The sequence below is a fragment of the Rutilus rutilus genome (genome assembly GCF_951802725.1).
Source record: "Rutilus rutilus genome assembly, chromosome: 2".
In the NCBI taxonomy this organism is placed as follows: Eukaryota; Metazoa; Chordata; class Actinopteri; order Cypriniformes; family Leuciscidae; genus Rutilus; species Rutilus rutilus.
The window spans coordinates 58043291-58060838 of NC_140210.1; the positions used below are offsets into that span (position 1 = coordinate 58043291).

General features: G+C 41.6%; 1 protein-coding gene across 1 annotated transcript in view; it reads left to right on the forward strand.

Moving 5' to 3' along the window:
* The first annotated feature begins 1206 nt into the window (after positions 1-1206).
* Positions 1207-17548, forward strand: part of LOC311286455 (dynamin-2-like) — a 107111-nt gene continuing 90769 nt past the window's right edge. Inside the window, exons 1-5 of the mRNA XM_084402687.1 lie at positions 1207-1495; positions 12113-12186; positions 13275-13424; positions 13639-13723; positions 13810-13928. Of these exons, the coding sequence (XP_084258813.1) occupies positions 1335-1495; positions 12113-12186; positions 13275-13424; positions 13639-13723; positions 13810-13928 (589 nt within the window). The 5' untranslated portion in view covers positions 1207-1334. The remainder of the gene's footprint in view (positions 1496-12112; positions 12187-13274; positions 13425-13638; positions 13724-13809; positions 13929-17548) is intronic.

Genomic DNA, 17548 nt, shown 5'->3' on the forward strand with positions numbered 1-17548 from the left:
CGTGCACATATACAAACTTTTGAACGGTGGTGTTGCATGGAGAGGCATGTTCTGGGTACCATATTTCAACAATAACACATCAGAAAATGTTGTATTGAAAGATTTATTTTAAGAATGAAATTATCCCTCTACGTGCTTGTTTTTTTTTGAGAACTTGTGAAATACTAAAGTAATGACACCTCCAGTATGCTTTGTCGGCACATACAGTTGCAATGGTGGGGCATGTCCTGGGTACCATATTTCAACAATACCTCCGAAAATGTTGGATCAGAAAATGGATTAATGTCTTTGTCTCTGTGTGTTTATATATATATATATATATATATATATATATATATATATATATATATATATATATATATATATATATACTACTGTTCAAAAGTTTGGGGTCGGTACGATTTTAAATGTTTTTAAAATACAACAGATTCTGTTTCAGATAAATGCTGTTCTTTTGAACTTTCCAGTCATCAAAGAATCCTGAAATAAAAATGTATATAACGGTTTTCAACAGTCATAATAATCATAAATGTTTCTTGACCATGACATCCTCATATTATACTGATTTCTGAAAGATCATGTGACACTGAAGACTGGAGTAATGATGCTGAAAATTCAGCTTTGATCACAGGAATAAATTACAATTTACTATACTCACATAGAAAACAGATGATTGACACTGGAATAATATTTAATACTATAACTGATATTTGTTGTATTTTTGATCAAATAAGCACAGCCATGGTTAGCAGAAGAGACTTCTTTTAAAAGGATTTAAAATTGTACCGACCCCAAACTATATACATACATATATATATACACCGCCGTTCAAAAGTTTGTATGTGCACGTTCAAAAGTATATATATAATGTATGTATGTTAGACTGGAGTAATGGATAACTTCTAATAAAGAACAGAAATTACATTACATTACATCTCAGTTGGAAACATAATGTCACGTTTCTACATACTTTTAAAAAGACATTATGTAAGAAATGGAACTTAAATACCATAGCTTACACCATTTATAGAGGCAGACAAGATAATCTTTTCAGGAGTATTTATTTCCACTGTTAAATGGAAAATGCTGCCCATTAGGCTCATAATTCACGTACAACTGTTCCTTTAAGAAATACGGCCAAAAGCACCGAGGGGAAGGGCGAATAGTTCGCGACGAATAAGGAGCTGGAGTCGTTTTTCTCTCTGACGGACAACTGGAGTTTGACATTCTGAGTTGGCATTGTTAGTGTTAAAAGCGGTGTATTTTGAGTCAGCGAGTTATGAAGTGATCGGTCGAGTTTCTCTGGGGTTTGTGGTGTTTGACCGAAGCTCGTCATGGGGAACCGCGGGATGGAGGACTTGATTCCCCTGATTAATAAACTGCAGGACGCCTTCAGCTCCATCGGCCAGAGCTGTAACCTGGAGCTGCCGCAGATCGCGGTGGTGGGCGGCCAGAGCGCCGGGAAGAGCTCGGTGCTGGAGAACTTCGTGGGCAGGTGACCGTGCGGCTTCGACATGATAAAACTCAGTCTTTTGTGTAAACAACACTGAAATAGGACAAATACTTATTCAATTTGAGAGAAAAATGTTCTTTAACTTGAAAATGTGTGCCCCACCATTAAAACTCAAATGATCCGTTGAAGCGGTCAGTGATCAGAATGTCACTGCTAATGTTAGTCAAAATTAACCATTTCAGAGTGTTGCTGTGCTCTAAAAGTGATAGTTAACAAAAAAAAAAAAAAAAAAAAACATTTAAGGCCCGTTCACACACCAAGAACTACAACTTTATCAAATATAGACCGGTAACAGCACAGAGGAACGATATCGTTTTAATCAATTTATCAACGTATTATTCGAGTGACAGGCGCATAGCGGTGGCAGATCGAGTGACAGGCGCCGGTGGCAGCTGCCCCTGCCACGGAAAGATTTTACCCTTACTGGATGACCGCCAGGCGAATGAGGATATTCTTTTTGGGGGAGACAGTAGCGAGGAAGACTCGGGTGAGGAAGAGGACATTAATGAAGGTCTAGTGCCCAGGGGCACCACACTGTCTTAATACGGCCCTGCGTCACGGCCATACACGGCTGTCCCGCGACCCGTCACGGCTATACGCAGCTGTCCCGCGACCCGTCACGGAGCACGCGGCTTTCCCGTGACTATATGCGGCTGTCCCGCGACCCGTCACGGATATGCGGATGTCCCGCGACTTCCCGCGAATTAGAAGAACAAAGAATTTCGTTTAACTAGCCCTTTTGATTCAAAAGTTATTAGCCTAAACATGAGTGAAACTTTGGACAGTTAGTGGCGCTAGAGGGACTGGTTTTGAGACGCCAAATTTGCTATTGTGACAGTTTGGACTGTCCTCTATCAGCGTGCCAAACTTTCCCGCAAGCGGATCCATGGGCTACCATAGACACCCAGTCGGAAAAAGGAGTAATTTTGAGAACGCTAACGGATACACACATTCTGTGCTTGGCCCCTAATATAACGCGAACGGAAAGGTGCCTCTGTACCTTCGGAGCTTGGCCCCTAATAATAATAATAAAAAAATAATTGTAGCTAAATTATAAACTGTGTTCATAATGAATAATATTAATATTTACTAATGTTATATACTAATATTTCATTAAAGAGGCCAGGTCGGCCTAAATTTATCTAAAATACACAGTGATGTAGTTGCTTTGCAACAGAGTTACAAGAGTAACCAAAAATGCAATATATGTATAAATATAAATATTTCACTATTTCGCCTACGATTTCTTGTAAATAAACTTCCAAAAAGTCCCCTATTGAAATGTTCACGCATTTTTATGATAAGAAATATTTTATTCACATACATTTTTATAAAGATATTACGGTAAATATGTATAAACATGTATTTAAATTAATATTTAAATAACAATCTTTACATAAATATAGATCTTTACAGAAACATAATTTGGAGACAGGACATGAAACAGATTTTGCAGAGGGCCACCTCTGCTCTTTGGCCAGAAGTACAGTTGCTCAGTTGTAGCCGACCTCACAGGACAAAAGTCCCGCTAATGAAATGCCTTCAGAACCATGGTGGATTTGATTTTGGGTAAGAATGGGATTTTCAAACTTGCAGTAAAACACATAAAAAACTGAATGTTATTCTCATTCTTACACCCCCAATCCCCCCACCTGAACAACTTCCCTCCTCTTTAGTATGACAAATGCATCTCATCAGCTTGACCAGCTGGGACATGAACTTCAAACAAATTGTTGCGCAAGTGACAGAGCATGGACCTCCACATCACTCTTCTCCATTTTCCAATGAACACCTTCAACAGTTTGTCTCAATATAGACTTCATTTTGTCACCGTGACATGACTATAGTATTTACTATAAATTACTATTTAATTGTGTGTATTTGTTCAACTGGTTCATAAATTTACTCATCAACACAGTCCATTGATTTTCGCGCACACAGCCTTCACGTTAACCAGCTCCTGTGTCCAGCTACGTTTGAAAGGTCCACCAGTGCGCACATACTGAACGAGTCCTCAACACGCCACGCAGCCAGTGTGTCGCCGGCCTAAGGTCAATCAACTTTGAAAGTCTTGCGTGCCCAATAAAACAAATTGTACATGTTCCTGTAGTAGAATGCTTAAATTGTTGTTTTTACAGAGCGATATTCTCGTTGGCCTAGGCTATGTAGCTATCGCGCTGTCGTGCCTATATCTCATTCCCTCGGCTTCACAAGACCTAGGCTAACCTACATTGTCTAATAAACTGCATAACTTTAAGTTTTAATGTTAATTTAATTAATCGTGTATTTTTCTTATGTTAGCCTATTTAGAAATCGAGGCTATTCATTCTTACATTCTTATGCTTTCATGCAGCCTCGTTTAAACGTTTATTTCATCTGCGTTTTTCTGACTGCATGTTATCAATTAGGCCTAGGCTACTGTACATGACAAAAAATAAGAAGTTGAAAACAAGATAACTCTGCACAGAAAAACAAAACATAACAAAATAGGCTACAATGAAATAGCTTGGCCGTGAACGTCTCAGTAGTCCAATTATATGCAAGTTTATCTTAGCATGCGAGGTTGGCTTGAGCCTATGATTATTATTACTATATTTATTAGTAGCCTATTATCATCATGATCAATATTATTATTGGTATTATTATTATTATTAGGCTAAGCCTAGCCTACTACAATATTGTGTAGGCTAGGCCAGAGTCCTGCACTGGTCCATTTTTGGAGACCCGCCCCCGCACATACCCGCAAAGCTCAGCACCAGATCCGACCCGTCACCCGTGATAATATCAAAATTAAATCCGCACCCGCCCACACCCGTTAATATTTGGCCCGTTACCCGACCCGTGCCCGCGATAAATCACACACAAGCTAAAATCTTTGAGCGGTGGGGACGCGTACATGCAAGGGCGCTGCCAATAACGCACCTAAAATCTGTCAGAACTGGAAAAAGTAATGATTATTAATATGTCAAATATATCAAGGAGACATTTCAATTGTTTATTAATAAACAAGTGTTTTCTGTGTCAAAGTTGAAGTTGACGATGCTGATGACTCGCGTTCTTCGCAGTAGTGAACGCGCCAGAGAGAAATTCACATTTCATACAGATTGCATAGCTAAGCAGAGAGCAGTCTGTTTTCTTTTATTTTGAATTGTTTTGTTTAAAATTAGACATTTCATGCTTTCTATTTCTCAGGTCTGTGAGGCAAGTGGCTTATACGCTGAGAGTTTCGGTTCATTTAAGAGACCCTCAAGTTTACGCGCCCGCGCCTCCGCGTGTCGTGATTATTGCCTGCTATATTTACCTCATATATATTTACCATATAATCAACATGAAATTAAAAAATATATATATTTTATTTAAACATGAATATGAATCTAAATCGTTTTTAATGACAGGGCTACAACACATACAGTAGGCCTACAGAGAAATTTAATGTCGGAGCATTACCGGTGAGCATGTGGAGGGGGAGATACGATTTTCGATCAATCATCGAATATTATTTTGCTTGATATGCCAATTCTTAATATTTGGTGTTTTTAATGCCAGTTTGAGATCTCTGTGAAAGTTTTAATTGTAGGTTCGTGGCAGGTCGCGGGACAGCCGCATATACCCGAGTGACAGGCGCTTATAGCCGTGACAGGTCGAGTGACAGGCGCTTATAGCCGTGACAGGTCGAGTGACAGGTGCTTATAGCCGTGACAGGTCGAGTGACAGGCGCTTATAGCCGTGACAGGTCGAGTGACAGCCGCTTATAGCCGTGACAGGTCGAGTGACAGCTGCTTATAGCGGTGGCAGATCGAATGACAGGCGCGTATAGCCGTGACAGGTCGAGTGACAGGCGCTTATAGCCGTGACAGGTCGAGTGACAGGCGCATATAGCGGTGGCAGGTCGAGTGACAGGCGCTTATAGCGGTGGCAGGTCGAGTGACAGGCGCTTATAGCCGTGACAGGTCGAGTGACAGGCGCATATAGCGGTGGCAGGTCGAGTGACAGGCGCTTATAGCGGTGGCAGGTCGAGTGACAGGCGCTTATAGCGGTGGCAGGTCGAGTGACAGGCGCTTATAGCGGTGGCAGGTCGAGTGACAGGCGCTTATAGCCGTGACAGGTCGAGTGACAGCCGCTTATAGCCGTGACAGGTCGAGTGACAGCTGCTTATAGCGGTGGCAGGTCGAGTGACAGGCGCGTATAGCGGTGGCAGATCGAATGACAGGCGCGTATAGCCGTGACAGGTCGAGTGACAGGCGCTTATAGCCGTGACAGGTCGAGTGACAGGCGCATATAGCGGTGGCAGGTCGAGTGACAGGCGCTTATAGCGGTGGCAGGTCGAGTGACAGGCGCTTATAGCCGTGACAGGTCGAGTGACAGGCGCATATAGCGGTGGCAGGTCGAGTGACAGGCGCTTATAGCGGTGGCAGGTCGAGTGACAGGCGCTTATAGCCGTGGCAGGTCGAGTGACAGGCGCTTATAGCGGTGGCAGGTCGAGTGACAGGCGCTTATAGCCGTGACAGGTCGAGTGACAGCCGCTTATAGCCGTGACAGGTCGAGTGACAGCTGCTTATAGCGGTGGCAGGTCGAGTGACAGGCGCGTATAGCGGTGGCAGATCGAATGACAGGCGCGTATAGCCGTGACAGGTCGAGTGACAGGCGCTTATAGCCGTGACAGGTCGAGTGACAGGCGCATATAGCGGTGGCAGGTCGAGTGACAGGCGCTTATAGCGGTGGCAGGTCGAGTGACAGGCGCGTATAGCGGTGGCAGATCGAATGACAGGCGCGTATAGCCGTGACAGGTCGAGTGACAGGCGCTTATAGCCGTGACAGGTCGAGTGACAGGCGCATATAGCGGTGGCAGGTCGAGTGACAGGCGCTTATAGCCGTGGCAGGTCGAGTGACAGGCGCTTATAGCGGTGGCAGGTCGAGTGACAGGCGCTTATAGCCGTGACAGGTCGAGTGACAGGCGCTTATAGCCGTGGCAGGTCGAGTGACAGGCGCTTATAGCCGTGACAGGTCGAGTGACAGGCGCTTATAGCGGTGGCAGGTCGAGTGACAGGCGCTTATAGCGGTGGCAGGTCGAGTGACAGGCGCTTATAGCCGTGGCAGGTCGAGTGACAGCCGCTTATAGCCGTGACAGGTCGAGTGACAGGCGCTTATAGCCGTGGCAGGTCAAGTGAAAGGCGCTTATAGCCGTGACAGGTCGAGTGACAGGCGCTTATAGCGGTGACAGGTCGAGTGACAGGCGCTTATAGCCGTGACAGGTCGAGTGACAGGCGCTTTTAGCCGTGACAGGTCGAGTGACAGGCGCTTATAGCCGTGACAGGTCGAGTGACAGCCGCTTATAGCGGTGGCAGGTCGAGTGACAGGCGCATATAGCGGTGGCAGGTCGAGTGACAGGCGCGTATAGCCGTGACAGGTCGAGTGACAGGCACTTATAGCCGTGACAGGTCGAGTGACAGGCGCATATAGTGGTGGCAGATCGAATGACAGGCGCGTATAGCGGTGGCAGGTCGAGTGACAGGCGCCAGTTAGTGTTGCTTTCGTCAACGAAAATTATGACTAAATATCGTCGTCAACGAACTTTTATCACGTGACGAAAACGAGACGAGACGCAACGTAAATGCTGGTCATGTGACGATAACTATAATTATATTTATAATGCAATATTGTTGACGAATAAAAACGAGACTAAATGAGGTTCACAAGATGATAAACTATGTTAAAATTCGTTGACCAAAACGAGACAAGATGAAATGTTATTATGTTATTTCGTCTCGTTTAGTGCCATTATTATTATTTTCCCGTGGCTCACTTCAGGGGCTGCATCAGGTCGCACTGCACAGACGCAGGCGACGTCACTTCCTCAAGCCCCACTCGCGGCATTATTAGAAGATGCAGCTGCGGTGATTTAGCGTAAACGACAACAAACAAAGTTAAGTCAGACGCCCGTTTCACACATACTCCGTGTGCAGTTTGTATGTGGTGCAGGAGCAGCACGCGCTATAGTGCTTTCACATATGCTGCGTTTGCAGTGCGTAACTGATCCACGGCTGTACCACAAACACATACTCACTATTTTTATTTCAAATCCAGAAGTTTTCAGCTACTTTTATTTTAAAAAGTTGTGTCAGCATTGGGATTCTCTTTGTACACATATACTCTTTAATAGACTTAATTCACTTTTAAGCACAATTTAAACAACGTATTATTCAATGCACTACTTCTATATAGATTTATAAGCAAGTGGTAAAACATTTAGCCATGTAGTTATATTAAAATCGCAACTCTCATGCCTTTTCTTTGGCATTTAAATTTTAATCCAATAAATCTTGGATGTCACAAACAACTTGTTTTTCAACCTCCACGAATGAGACGAGTGTTACTTTTCTGTTCACTATATTTGCTATTTTTCCATAGTGGTACACTATATTGACTGGGTTAAATAGAATTGCATTACTAAAAAGAGACTAAAATACAATTTTCATTGACTAAAACTAGACTAAATGTCATCAAGTTGTGCCGATGCCTGCTTCTCCTCTATTTTCATCCTTTGAGTATTCTGCCTCATTGTTCCCCGGACCCTCTCCCACAGTCGTGGTCACTGTTTACCGTGTAAAAAGATTTTCTGAATGACTTCTCTCAGCTTCTCACCCATCTTTCTACCCTATCCCATAACTTAATCATCCTGGGTGACTTCAGCATTCATATGGACAATATCAGTTCTCCGCTCTCCAGAGACTTTTCATCTTGCCTGGAAAGCTTTGGTCTGCATCTATATATCGACTCTCCAACTCATTGTAAAGGGCACATACTGGATTTAGTCTGTTGTTCTGGTGGCACCCCCTCTGCCTGTAAAACTCACTCCGTTGCTTTTTCTGACCACATGCTCATTACTTTTAACATCACCCTCCCGCTATCTAAAATGACCCTCCCTCGCACCATCTCCTTCCGGAATATTAAGGACATTAACACTGCCACCTTTGCATCTGATATCAATAATTTTCCAAGTGTATCTGCCTGTTGTTCACCCGATGAATTAGTTTCTTACTACAACAAAAATCTTCACACTCTCCTTGACACCCATGCTCCTATGAGATCCAGATCAGTTTCCTTCACTCGCTCAGCACCCTGGTTCACTCCCGCCCTACGCCTTCTGAAATCTCAGGGCCGTCAGCTGGAACGGCTTGCCAATAGAACTGGACTCACCATTCACAACAATATGTACAAGGACCATGTCAATCTGTATAAGGACTCCCTCTCCTCAGCTAAATCTGCCTACTACTCTCATTTAATCCACTCTAATCATCACAATTCTAAAACCCTCTTTTCCCTTCTCACCTCCATTACAAAACCTCCTGACTCTCTTCCCTACCATATGCAATCTCAGGACTTCTGCAATAAACTTATGTCCTTCTTTGTCTCTAAAATTACAGATATTCATAAACACCTGACTTCATCTGGAGCTGCAGCTTCTGGAGGCAACTTCAACACCCCTTATTCATCCCCAACTACTACTTTTTCCAGTTTCGACCTTCCCTCTGTTCAAGCCATTTCGGACATTATTCATAAATCTAAACCCTCCGCATGTCACCTCGACCCACTCCCCTCCACCCTGGTTAAATCTTGTTGCTCTTCACTTGCCCCAGTCATCACTGAGATTATCCACTCCTCCCTTAGCTCCGGTTCAGTCCCCTCTTCACTCAAAACTGCCTCGGTCACACCCATTCTGAAAAAATCTGGCCTGGACCCCACCAACTTCAACAATCTTCGTCCCATATCCAACTTACCCTTCATATCCAAAATTCTGGAAAAAATCAGTTGCTTCTCAACTTCATAATCACCTCATGTCCAACAGCCTCTACGAGCAGTTTCAATCTGGCTTCCGTCCACTTCATAGCACCGAAACCGCACTCCTCAAAATTTCAGATGACCTTCTCATGGCTTCTGATTCTGGACTACTTTCAATTCTCATTCTTCTGGACCTCACAGCAGCTTTTGATACCATTTCTCATCCTACCCTCCTTAGTCGACTATCATCCATTGGTATCACCGCATTCCCCTAGCCTGGTTTACTTCATACATTTCTGATCGCACACAGTTCATACAATTCAAATCCCAGAAATCCGTTACCTTCCCCGTCTCCAAGGCTCTGTATTGGGGCCTCTGCTTTTTATCATCTACATCCTCCCTCTTGGTCACATCCTCCGTAAACACAACATTAAATTCCATTGCTACGCGGACGACACCCAGCTCTACCTCTCTACTAAACCATCCTCCTCACTCCCACCAGCCTCCCTCACCCTCTGTCTCCAAGAAATCCACTCTTGGTTCTCATCCACCTTTCTCAAACTGAACAGTTCAAAAACCGAAGTCCTCCTGGTGGGCACACCTCATACTCTCTCGAAAGCCAAAAAAGTTTCCATTGCCACTGATAACTCAATTGTCCTTCCCTCCCCTCAGGTTAAGAGTCTGGGTGTCGTCCTCGACAGCACATTATCTTTCCAGTCTCACATTAATAGCATCACCCGGTCCGCCTACTTCCACCTGCGCAATATCTCCCGTCTCCATCCCTCTCTCACTCCCCAAACCACCGCCATCCTGGTTCACTGCCTCGTTACATCTCGGATAGATTACTGCAACTCACTTCTGTTTGGTCTCCCCAATAAGTCGCTCCAGAAGCTGCAGCTCCTCCAGAACTCTGCTGCACGCCTGATTACTCAGACCCCCGTTTCTCATCATATCACTCCCATCCTGCAACAACTCCACTGGCTTCCCATCAAACAGAGGATCATTTTTAAAATACTTCTCATTACTTTCAAAGCAGTTCATAACATGGCTCCTCCATACATCTCAGATCTCCTCCATTTAAACATCCTGACCCGTTCACTCCGTTCCTCCCATACCTGCCAGCTTTCTGTCCCCCCTTCCCGTCTTGTCACAATGGGGAGCAGGGCGTTTAGTCGCTCTGCTCCCCTTCTTTGGAATTCCCTCCCTCCTGACCTCCTTACCATGGACTCATTTCACCTCTTCAAATCCAAACTCAAAACTCTTCTGTTCAGACAGTCATATTCCACCTGACCCATATCAGCTCAATGTTGTCTTGTCGCTGCCTTTTTTTTTTTTTTGTTACTTTTTTTATGTTTTTATCTGCTTTGTACAGTGTCCTGATAAGGCGCTTTCAAATAAAATGTATTATTATTATTATTATTATTATCAAGTTTTCGTCGACTAAAACTAGACGAAAATAGTCATGGATAATTCTGACTAAAATAAGACTGCTCAGACTTTTAGTCGACTGAAACTTGACTAGACTAAAAAGAGTATGAACGTGACTAAAACTAGTAAAAACTAAAATGACAGCTTGACACAAAGACTAGACTAAAGCTAAAATTAAAACAGGCCGCCAAAAACAACACTAGCGCCAGTGGCAGCTGCCCCTGCCACGGAAAGATTTTACCCTTACTGCTTTATGTTGTAATACAGACCCATTTTTATTTGGATGTTTTAAGACATTTCATGCAGATCTTTTCCATACAACAACCCATAATTCATAGTGACCACCGTGTCATACTCCGAAAATCACTACAAAAGTGTCACAACAGTAGTGCATATGTCTCATTTAATAGTGAGAATGACAGCATACGGGTTTGGAAGGACTGAGTGTGAGTGAATGAAGATATTATCTGTGTATCACTGCAGATCATGAGCGTCTTCATCCTTCAGAGGCGCAAATGTGTTGATTTCTGTTTCTGAATGGTTCACTAACAAACCACATCTAACTGTGTGATTGAGACCGATTTCAGCGTGTGCGGACTTGACATCTTCAGGATTCCTGCTCAAGCAACAGGAAGAGCAACACACACACACACACACACACACACACACAGACACACTCAAACAGGCGCACACATCTTTGTGGGGACTCTCCATAGACGTAATGGTTTTTATACTGTACAAACTGTATATTCTGTCCCCTTACACTAACCCGACCCCTAAACCTACCCATCACACACACACACACACACACACACTAACCCTACCCCTAAACCTACCCATCACAGAAAACTTTCTGCATTTTTACATTTTCAAAAAAATACAATTTAGTATGTTTATTTACCCATTCCCCTCATGGGGACCGCTGGCTGATCCCCACAATGGAGGTGATCTCATGTTTTACTATCCTTGTGGGGACATTTGGTTCCCACAATGTAATATAAACAAAAACACACACACACACACACACACACACACACACACACACACACACACATATGTGTAAGCTTCTATATGCATGTAGACTTTGGTCTGGGTCTGGGAAGTGAAACAAGGAAACACACTGTGTTTTCACTGTATACTTTGGTGAACCAGATAATTATGCTGTTATTCTGTCATTTCATAAACAAATTAACCCTTCACTGAGAAAGGACAATTTTTAATTCAGTTTTTTTTTCCACAGATTATCTAAAAATCTTCTTTTGGGTGTTTTCTGTATATTTTATTGCATTTTAATGCCACAGAAGTTGGCATGGCGTTATACCACAAGAAAACAAAAAGTTAATGTTTTGAATGTTAGTAATGTTCATTCATCTCTGTTTCTCTGTCGTTCAGAGACTTCCTGCCACGAGGATCCGGCATCGTCACTCGCAGGCCTCTGATCCTCCAGCTAGTCAACAGTAAAGAAGGTATAACACGCATTACACCTTCTGAACATCGAATCTCTCACACTTAAAGGTGTGTTCACGCCTTTCAAACTGTCGAAATGATTACCTGTGTTAATTTACTTCAGGTGCCGAGAGCTTTAAACCTGAGAATTACCTTCAGGGCGGCCAAAAACTATATCACAATATTGCAATAATGCATGATGATGATGCTGAAAATTCAGCTTTGCATCACGGGAATAAATTACATTTTACAATAAATTCACATAGAAAATATTTTTAAATAGTAATAATATTTCACAGTTTTTATTGCATTTCTTAGCCTTGGTGAGCAAAGTGACAGTTCTTTTAAAAAACAACAACAATAAAAACACTAATTATTTAAAGCGCTAGTGTATAATTAGATACCAAAAACCAAAGAAAAATCACCAAAAACTTTAAAGGGGTGGTATAATGCCATTTTGACAAGATGTAAAATAAGTCTCTGATGTCCCCAGAGTGTGTGTGTGAAGTTTTAGCTCAAAATACCCCACAGATATTTTTATATAGCATGTTAAATTAGTTACTTTTTTGAGGGTGAGCAAAGACGCACCATTTTTGTGTGTGTCCCTTTAAATGCAAATGAGCTGCTGCTCCCGGCATGATGGAGAGACGCAAGAAGTGAGTTTCTGAACATTTCTGAATGGTTAGTTAGTGAATTTATGAATCTTATGTATAGTTATCTTCTAGTCGTTGATTAGTATATTCTGTCTTGATAATCTATAAATCATGTTCAGGGGGCGGGGTTTATGTAAATTTTAGGGTTGGTGATGTCACTTACCCGGGAGGAATGTCGTGTAGTTCCCACCAGCCGTTTGTTGTAGTCCTTAAAAGTGATTTCTTTTAAAGCAAATATCTCCCTTTGCTTTGAACTTTGAGTGTCGTAACTTTGCAGATGTCGTTTATGCTCAAACAGCAACATTACACACTAACTAAAGTTAGAAAAGTCAAATCATAATCATTTACCTTTAACTAAAAAAAAAAAAACAAAAAAAAAACACACACACATATATAATTCAACATTTAATATAGTGTGTTAATGATTCTACATGGATCTCTCTCTGTTCCTCTAGAATACGCAGAGTTCCTGCACTGTAAGGGCCGTAAGTTCGTGGACTTTGACGAGGTTCGGCTGGAGATCGAGGCCGAGACGGAGCGAATCACCGGATCTAATAAGGGAATCTCTCCGGTGCCCATTAACCTGGGCGTGTACTCGCCGAACGGTACCTTCAGATCACTCTTCCACAATAAACAATCTCTCTCTGTTGTTGCTGCAGTTAAACGTCACATTTCCATGCGTTATGTGTGGCTGTGTATTTATAGGATGATAAGGAACCGTATTAATCTCACTTTGCAAAATCAACAGTTTTTGAACTGATCTGAATCAACATAATGATGTTTATAACCGAATCAAACTCGTTCCTCTCTCTCTCTCAGTGTTGAATCTGACGCTGATCGATCTCCCCGGCATGACGAAGGTGGCGGTGGGAGACCAGCCGATGGACATCGAGTTCCAGATCAGGTAAGAGCTGTGGGTTTGATGGCCTACAGGACCCGATTGAAACACTGACGGCTCTTCTCCGTGTGTGTGTGTGTGTGTGTGATCAGAAACATGCTGCTGCAGTACATCTCCAGAGAGACCTGCCTGATCCTGGCCGTCACGCCTGCCAACACCGACCTCGCCAACTCTGACGCGCTGAAGATCAGCAAAGAGGTCGATCCTCAGGGTGAGACACACCGAGAATATTACGAGCAAACGTTCATCCAGTAGCGTTCGCTCAGAGTTATCGGTTCACAAAATATTATTTATACATACAGGGTTCGTACAAGGTGCTTAAAGTGCTTGAAGTGAAATTTGAGTCCTGGAAAACCCCTGAAAACAGCCATATTTATGAAAAGGTACTTAAAAGTGCTTGAATTATTGAAAGACCAGATATGTGAAAATAGCAGGCGCGCTGGAAGCTGTTTCATGCGAGGGGGGCTGAGGGCTGAGTCGGAAAATATGTGATGTCAGTATGTTGTGGCTGACGACAAGACATCAAATTTCTCTTTACACTGAAAAAAATTATTTGTTGAATTTAATAAAAAAAATTATGGTAAGTGGTTGCACACATTGATTTAAGCTACATTTAAACAAATGCATTAACCCTCTGGGGACCAAGGTGTTTTTGGAGCCCTTGAGATGTTCTGACATGCCTTGAAATTTGTGCTTTTTTCAGTTATTTATAAACATGTTAATGGCAAAGGTGTAAAATCACTCTATATAGCACAAACAGGGCTACCAAAATATGCGGGCAACGTGTATGTAGATGTTTGTATTTTTAAGAGAATAATGTTTATGCGTGGTTATTGGAAAAAATAAAAATGAAAGTGGCTGAATTAAGACCACAAAACACATATTAAATATGTGTCCACAAGACTTTTGTCTAATTGATGTTGTACCTTTGAGTACTGGCTTCAAAATTATGTGAAAATAGTCTTGCTTTATCGTTCACAAAAAAAAATACATTGATTTAAATGGTGTAAAACAGGTTTTGCTTGGAAAGCCAATATGCGAGGGGGAGGAGTAGTTTACACCTTAGATTACAGTGTCCCACCCACTCTGCATAATGACTCTGCATAGCCTAATTAGCCATTCATTCAGGTGTGACACTGACTGAGCCACAATGCAAGGACAATGTATTTAGAAGAATACTTATATTGACCATTTAAGATTTCGCTTACATCTATCTTGTAAATATGTTTAGCTATTTTATTAAAAATGTTACAATTACAACAATAATTACAATTTCAACAATATTTCAAGTGTACTCTTTCTTTGTAAAAAAAAAAAAGAAAGAAAAAAAAAGATTATAGGCCTACATTTTATCATATGTATTCATTAGTTTGAATATAGCCAACATTCTAACATCTTAGTCTATGACTTTATTTTTGACAAAAATAGTGTGACTAACGCCTGACTAACGTTGTTTTATTGAAATATCAGGGCATATAAATGTTAATTTACGTTGCTTATACAAATACATTTTATTTCAACATATTCCAGTCGATTTTTACTCATCTCAGTAGGCTATGGCAAAGCAGTTTATTCTTTCACACACAGACACGCGATTCATATTTAGGCTAAACACTCTTTACAAATATGTACCCTTCATTCATCTCACAGAAACGCGAGTCATATTATAGAAATGCGATTCATCTTTTTGCGGTTTATAGGCCTACACTAACGTTATTCCATAACGTTATTCCACACTTGAGAAAAGAAAACAGCCTACCTCACTCCTCAGCGCGATCTGCTGCTCATATCAGGAGATATTTCTCCTCATCAGCACTGTGGAAACTTTTCTCCATAAAGGATAATGTCTCACTCGCGAGTCGCGACGCGCTTTGTTTACAGCTGATGTGGGGGCGTTTCACAGACTGAAATGGTTCTCAGAATTTGCATTTGAATAGCGCGCGCTCTCCGGGGAGTGGTCAAATTACTGTGAATCATCTCGTAATGAGCTCGACTGGAGTCGCTCTCTTTGTATACAGATTACAGAAACTAAGAATATTTGTTTTTTATATAAATGACTTCAATTAAAAGATGCAATCTCAAGCTTTATGCCCGTGGGTCTGTTTGCCTGTTTGACTGAATTTTCGAGGAGTTATGGATCATTTTCGAACGCGTTTCAAACGGGAGTTTACTGACAGAGAGAAGGCAGAAATCGCATCATCTTAATTTTTCTTTATTTGTCAAAAAGCAAAACACTTTATTTTTATTGTGAGTATACAGAAAAAAAATAGAAACTGAACAGGATCGATTGATGTATTACACGAAAATGAAAGATCAAAATTAACAGAGCATTTAGTGTTTATTTTCATTGCTAAAAAAAAAAAACGAGCAAAACGCGCAGGCGCGTTTTTGGTCCCCAGAGGGTTAAGTTGAACTAAAAAAAGTTAAACTTAATGCAATTGTTTAAATATAGCTAAAATCAGTTGTGTGCAACCACTTACCATAAATGGTTTTATTAAATTCAATGATTGAATTTTTTCAGTGACTGTATACGTGTTGTAGCCATTCAAGAAAACATATTTAGTTTCATATTTATGTTTAAATATTGGCTAATGTTATTTTTTTATTTAATCGATGTTGATTATGAAAGTGGGCATACAGCATTAGAAAGACATGATACATCATGAGATGCGCAATATGTCTGGAGACATGGAGTGGGTAGGACATGACTTTGGCCACTTCAATGACTTTAGTTTTGTAGAAAGACTCTTTTTAAAAGATTTTCGTTTTGTATAAATTGTATCTTAATTTTGATCAATATTTTATCAACCAATTGCCTGTATTTAATAAATAATAAGCAAACATAGAAGACAATGAAAAAAGGCGCCGGCACGATCACTTGCATTGCACGTGAACTGGAGGGCGCCGAAACTCGGCTTGTGCCTCACAGATTTGAGAAATATAGGCTATCTATTATGGAAAGCTTGAAATGTCTACTTTTAAACAAAACTATTCAAAAAGAAAAGAAACAGGCTACTCTCTGATTATGTAATAATCTCTCTGGCGTTCATGGCGAGTCCGCATCGTCAACTTCATCTTTGCAGCGACACAGAAAACACCAGTTTATTAATAAACAATTAAATGTCTCCTTGCTATTTTTGACACATTCATAATCATTAGTTTTGCCGGTTCTTTGTGGCAAGCTTTATGTGTGCGGTCTTGCGCTCGAATACGGCTATAGCCTATTACGGAAACGCTCATTATCCTGTATATAGCCTATTTAGCCTACGTAATTAAATTAATATAAAGGGGCAATTTGTCCACTAATGGCTCAAATTACCAACTACTCGTCAACTAGAAAAAAACTTTAGTCGGAGGCAGCCCTTATTCCACATATTTTGGTATCAGCAGGCCATTCTGGGTTGAGCGAGCGACCCTGAGCGGAATGAGCGGGGGAAATGCACTCTCCGTTCACGAGCTCTGATCGCAACAAATCATGACAAATTCAAACTTTATTTCATTTTCTCTGTAGCTTGAACACTCAGTACATTAGGCATTAGAGCGTTAGTTACGCTGTCCATTGATGCCCATTTTATTTCACGTTTTTAAGTACAATATTATGTTAGTCCACAGCCCCCCACCAGGGGCTGCTGATGCTATGACCCCCCCACCCCCCCCCCCCCCCCCCTTCACGGGACAATAGTGTTTCATTTTATCGATAAACTATATTTTCGTGAAATATTACATTTACATTTATTCATTTAGCAGACGCTTTTATCCAAAGCGACTTACAAATGAGAACATTAGAAGCAGTTAAACTAACAGTAGGACAACAAAATGCAAGTGCTATGA